This window comes from Alexandromys fortis, unplaced genomic scaffold (genome assembly GCF_014885135.2).
Source record: "Alexandromys fortis isolate MF-2015 unplaced genomic scaffold, M_Fortis_MF-2015_v1.1 scaffold_257, whole genome shotgun sequence".
NCBI lineage: Eukaryota > Metazoa > Chordata > Mammalia > Rodentia > Cricetidae > Alexandromys > Alexandromys fortis.
The window spans coordinates 327,142-333,141 of record NW_026068134.1 but is presented as its reverse complement, the minus strand read 5'-3'; the positions used below and the strand labels follow the sequence as shown (position 1 = coordinate 333,141).

Below are 6,000 nucleotides of genomic sequence, written 5' to 3'. Positions count from 1 at the left end.
TTGAGTGCTTTAATCTCAGCAACAGGAAAAGACAGGCACGTTTGGGAATAGGCCCACACCGATGGGCATAACTACTAATACCACCTTCCTTTCCTCTTCGAGCTCTCATGTTGGGGGCGTGGTCCTCTACACTCCAGTCCTTGGCACGGAGAGGGGCACAGAACCTATCTTTGATTAGGAGTGTTGTGAATTTGGGAAGTAACAGAAAAGACACTTGTCTCGAAGAGTTTAGGAATAAGTTTTTGCCAGGTGGTGGTGCACGCTTTTAATCCCAGCATTTGGGAGACAGAGGCAGGCAGATCTGTGAGTTTGAGGCCAGCCTGGTCATAAGGAAGGAAGAAAGGAAGGAAGGGAGGGAGGGAGTGAGGGAGGGAAGAAAAACAGACAGACAGACAGACAAGTTTTCATAGAGTTGGAGACGGCTCAGCTGTTAAGAGCATTTGCTACTCTTCCAGAGGACCTGAGTCAGTACCAAGCACCACATCAGATGTCTCACAACCAGCTCAGGGGATCTGACATCCTCATCCAGCCTCTGCTGGCATCTGGGCATCTGGGGCAGATATACACTCATACATTAATTAAAAATAAAAAATTAAAAGGAATACATTTTCTTGGAGCAAGGGGTATAACATTCCAGAGCCCTTTGATGCCATTCTGCAAGCTAGAAAATCATCTGCAAACTCTCTAAAATAAGAGTCAAGTATAAATATAATTTAAAAAAGTTTTATTAAATCATTTAGACTTGAAAGAAGTCATAATAGTTAACACACTCACGTGTGTTCTGTACACCACCAACCCAAATGGATTGATTTCAGAATTTTTATAAATAAAAATAAACATATTTACAGGAAAAATAAAAACATGTTAGCAAGTTGAGATGATTAAACTTATCTATAATCAGTTTTGGGGATGCACCCACTTGTAGTACTACAGAGAAGATAGTCTCTATTAGGATAAAATACATAATTGATGAAGTTAGTCGTAATAGATGATCCATTTCTTATCATAGCTTCTTTTTTAAAAACCCCAGATCAGAGCCTTAGACCAATACATAGAAAGCTTCATTTCCCCATTATTGGAGGTAAAAAGAACAAAAGGCTCATGACACTCCCTGTAACCACCTAAGGAATGAAGTTACTCAAAACTGCGGACAGACTACGTACGACACTACTGACATGAACCTTGACCCAGCTTGTGCTATGTGCCTTCCAAATAGTGCAGACGCGCCAAGTGCCCACCAGGGACAAAAATGGAGTCAGCTTTGTAACAATCACTTCCCAAGCCACCCTTGGATCTCTAGAAAGCGTATTTCTAGAGCGTGTAGTCACCACGTGGGAGGGTCTTTTATTCTTCTGTGCTACAGATACTTATAGTTCGGATCATTTCCGGGATTGCTTCTACCTCCTGGCAAAAAGTGAGGGTTCTAAACCTTGATCTAGTTTTGGGACACCAACAAGAAACAAGTCCACATGTCATTTACATAGCCCTTTCCTTGAAGTTCAGTTAAGAGGAGACTGGATTAGGACCATAATCCAGTCTGACTTAGAAAAATTGGTCCCAAACCAAATTGATCAAAGCATAAACTCTGAGTCCACCGCTGTACAGAGCCACATCCCTCAAGGTGTCTGCTCCTTGCCACCTGCGAGGGCTGCTGGCACAGCTGAAGGCTAGTTGCCAGGCAGCGGGCTATGTGAGCAGCTGGTCTGTCTGAAATGCTTTGTTCCAGATGAACTCATGGAGCGGGACCGTTGTCTCAGAACCGTTTTCCCTGGAAACTCCAAGTCCTCAAACACAGCATTTTCAATGATGTTTGTGGCTTCAGGCCGCTCTGTGGGGGATGGAGATAGCATGTCTTGAACCATCATATGCTGAAACATAAAAATGGCTTTGTGTAAAAGTTCTGGATTTAGATTATTAAGCAGTCTTTTAAGTTATGGAAAATAACAAACATAAATAAATACACATATACTCACAGATATGCACACAAAGACACAGACACAGACACAGACACACACACACACACACTGTCCCAGATCTGCAGTATAGGAGCTGGAGCCCAGGGCTCTGCATGTAGTAGGTAAACGGTCTTTATTTAGCTATAGCCTGAGCTTCAGGAAAACTACTGTTTTAAGTGTGTGAACCTCAACTGATTAGTCATCTGTCACAGAAGCCCCAAAGTAGTCATAGAGAATATGTAAAGAGCATGGCTGGGTTCCACCACTGTGTGCACACGTGTGTGTAGGTGGTGTGTGCACTTGAGCCCCTACAGACACAGGGGAAGACGTCAGGATCCTGCTCTACTCTCCACCTTTATCCCTTCAAACAGTGTTTCTCACTGAACCTGGAGCCTGGATGGCAACCAGCAAGCTCCAGAGGCCTCTGCCCTCTGCAATGCTAGGTTAAAAATGTGTGTGTAGGCACGTCCAACTTTTATGTGGTTGCTGGGGATTCCAAGTTGGGTCCTCAAAAGCATTCTTTCCCACTGAGCCATTTCCACAGCCCTTGTTGCCAAGCCTGATGACCTGAGCTGGCTACTTAGGACCCACATGGTAGAGAACTAAACCCCGAAAGTTGTTCTCTAACTTCCATAGTTGTTGCACATGTGTGTACACACACACACACACACACACACATTACAAATAGGCAGCAGGCTGGATTTAGCTTATCAGCCCTGCTGCAGATGTACAGAGGGTATCTGGGTGTAAATGGTGTTTTACAACAAAAGGAAAGGTTTTAGAATCACAACCTTGAGGAACAGATGTCACCTGATTTAAAAAAAATTCATCTTATGAATACACAACAATCTACAATAATCTTGATAAAGTATTTTAAAAGTCAGGATTTATCAATGTGTAAATATTAAAGCAATATTTTCCATAGTGTCCCAAACGCACTATGGAAAAAAAAGTTACAAAAAAGAAAAAGACAACTTTAGAGCTTATTTTTAATTTGAGGATTAGCTTAATCCTCCCCTAATCTTCTAAACAGCTTCCTGTGTGGCCTGACTAGCTCCCATGCCGAATCAACAGTACCTGGGGACTTTTGTTTTCGAGAAGCCATTCTAAAATTATTTGTTTTTTTTAAAATTTTTATTTATTATGCATACAATATTCTGTCTGTGTGTATGTCTGCAGGCCAGAAGAGGGCACCAGACAGATGGTTGTGAGCCACCATGTGGTTGCTGGGAATTGAACTCAGGACCTTTGGAAGAGCAGGCAATGCTCTTGACCACTGAGCCATCTCTCCAGCCCCAATTATTATTATTATTATTATTATTATTATTATTATTATTATTATTATTATTATTAATGTGTACTGGTGTTTGCTTTACCTGTGGAAGGATGTGGAGTCCCCTGGAATTGTAGTTATGGACAGTTGGGAGCTTCCATGTGAGTGCTAAAAATTGAACCTGGGTTCCTCTACAAGAGCAGTCAGTGCTCTCAATAGCTGAGCCATCTCTTCAGCCCCCAAGATAAGCCATTTTTAGAGATCGCTTGCCAAGTCACCAACAGAAAGAGTTAATGTAACTCTGCTCCTGTGAGGGTTCTTTATGAAGTCAGCCTCAGGCATAACCCCTGCAGGTCACTGAGTTGAAGGCAGTCCTACAAACTGGCCCTCACACAGTGGTTCTCAACCTTCCTAATGCTGTGACCCTTTGACATAATCCCTCATGTTGTGATGACTCGAACCATAAAATTACCTTTGTTGCCACTTTATAACTGTAATTTTGCTATTGTTATGGATCATAATGTAAATATCTATGTTTTCTGGTGGTCTTAGGCAACCACTGTGAAAGGGGCCTTTGACTTCAAAGAACCCTGCTCTAGAAGGTCAATTGTCTCACCTGAAAAGGAGAAGCTGACCAGTTGACTAAGGACCCTTTATGGTTAAGGGTGTCTTTAAGAACACAATTTCAGAGAAAGACGCTGAGAACTATACATACCTCTCGAGGATATTTCTCAGTAAACAGCGGTGGAAACCTCAGATTTCTTACATCAGTTAAGGTCTAAAAAGAAAGAAAAAAATACTGTTTAATCTTTTAACATACCCCCCACTGATAACACTTCAGACTGTCTTTCCACTTTTTATTTTTATTAATGTATGTCTCTATATGCACTGTGTGTGCACATGTCTGTCTGTTTGTGAAAGGCTTTCAATCACTGAGCCTTCTCTCCAGCCCACACTTCCCACTTTCTCAATAGTGTCTTTGATGAACTGATAACTCTTGATTCTTTATTTAGTTGGGTATCTTTTTGTTTCGTTTAGACAGAGCTCACTAGGTAGCCAGTGTAGTAGCCCTGACTGTCCTGAAATTTTACTATGTAGATCTCGCCAACCTCAAACACCCAGAGATCTGCCAGTCTCTGCCTCCCAAGTGCTGGGTGGGATTAAAGGTGTGCGCTACCACACCCATTTAGTACTGTGTGCCCGAAAACCCATGGTCGTGATTTGTTCTGAGAAGGAAAAACCTAGCTATGTGTCATTTGTCATTTGCCATCATTGAAATGTCTACGAGTGCACGGCCACTTGTCCTTTGTACCAGTGTCCTCCAGTCAACTGTCACCACCAGTTATGTTACCCTTGCCACCCCCTCTGGCTCTCACTGATCACAAAGGTACCAAATGCAAAACACTGTGACGATTATGATGAATTCATGCAAAAGGAACATCTAAGAACAGCCCTGTTGTTCACATGATCCCTTCTGCTCCCAGGTAACACACACACACACACCACACACAGTTTAAAACATTAAACATAATAAAAACATAACTCTTGTTAAGTTTTAAATAATTTTCTCTTTCTAACCTTATCCTTTTGGGAGCAAGATGTACTTACCCTGATTCGTTCCATCTGAGTGCTGAATGGGTAAAGCAATTCAAACAGAATCAAGCCCAAAGAGAAGATGTCCACTTTATGGGAGTAGTTGTTTCCATGAATCTGAAATACCATACAACTATGTAAGAAATCACCCCAGAGAGAGCACATCCTCACGTCATCAACACAGAGGGTCCAGTTGCTATGACAGCATCTGGGATTGCTGTCATACCCAGAGTTGACCTAGCACCTCTGGGTAGAAGTGTCTGTGTAAAAGTGTTAGCAAAGAGTTAACTGCCAAGGCTCTCTCCCCGCCCTCTTCCACTGTGGGCAGGTGTAATTACACCACTCAGCATTACAGAGGGAAAGCCCAGGTAAGGCTGAGATATGCATCAGCAGAATCGGCAGAAACCTGGAGCCTTGTGTGCCGAGTCTGTGAGGGTTGCTCTGGCCCCCCTGAGGTGAAGCTTTTCAAAGCGACACTATCTCAAGCCAATCTCATTTCTAATCACCATAGTCCTGCAGACTCCTGAATACGGTCGGTCATTACTCCAAGCCACTAATCAACCCGTGAGCCTTCATTATGCACTTAATTGCAGACTGCTTTGTATGCATAGCTCCATTTTTCATGTGCATATTTCTTGTTCTTTCCCAGTCCTGGCAGGGAAGAGATCTGCTGCCTTTGTGTTCCTTTCCCATCATTCAGCACTGGGCTAAGTACAGAGCAGGCCCTCAATAAATTCCCGATACCAAGGAGTAATGCATCACAACTGATCTGCTCTTCTAAGGAAAAGCGCCATTCAAATGCAAAGCGAACTCTGGTGCCTCGGGAGAGCCCTTTTATTTATGAACAGTTCCTTAGGCCAGCCACTAAACTCCAGGTAAACAGCTCTGGACCTGGCTCACCTCATTGCTGGACTAGGGGAGGGAGAGGGGAAAGGCGGGTGAGGCCATCACCTCCTCTACAGGGCTCTAGGTTCTATGCAGGTGGCAGAAGGCTTGCTTCAGCTCACACAACAGCAGGAGGAAAGTTCCAGTGGCTGTATCAGCTGTGTCACCCTCCTTCCTTCTAAAGTGACCATAGCAATCACTCCGCACTGTCCCTCACCTGCCCCTCACCACCACCTCCGGAAGGTTCAAAGAAAATGTGTTCAAGGGCATTGCCCACAGTGGTACAGGGAAGAA

The 6,000-nt window shown here is 43.4% G+C and overlaps 1 protein-coding gene across 1 annotated transcript in view; it reads right to left on the bottom strand.

Annotated features, from left to right (window-relative positions):
• Positions 1–707: 707 nt before the first annotated feature.
• Eif2ak3 (eukaryotic translation initiation factor 2 alpha kinase 3) overlaps positions 708–6,000 on the bottom strand; it is a 69,511-nt gene continuing 64,218 nt past the window's right edge. Inside the window, exons 15-17 of the mRNA XM_050126431.1 lie at positions 4,837–4,938; positions 3,944–4,006; positions 708–1,868 (exon numbers count right to left, since the gene is read on the bottom strand). Coding sequence (XP_049982388.1) covers positions 1,668–1,868; positions 3,944–4,006; positions 4,837–4,938 — 366 coding nt within the window. The 3' untranslated portion in view covers positions 708–1,667. The remainder of the gene's footprint in view (positions 1,869–3,943; positions 4,007–4,836; positions 4,939–6,000) is intronic.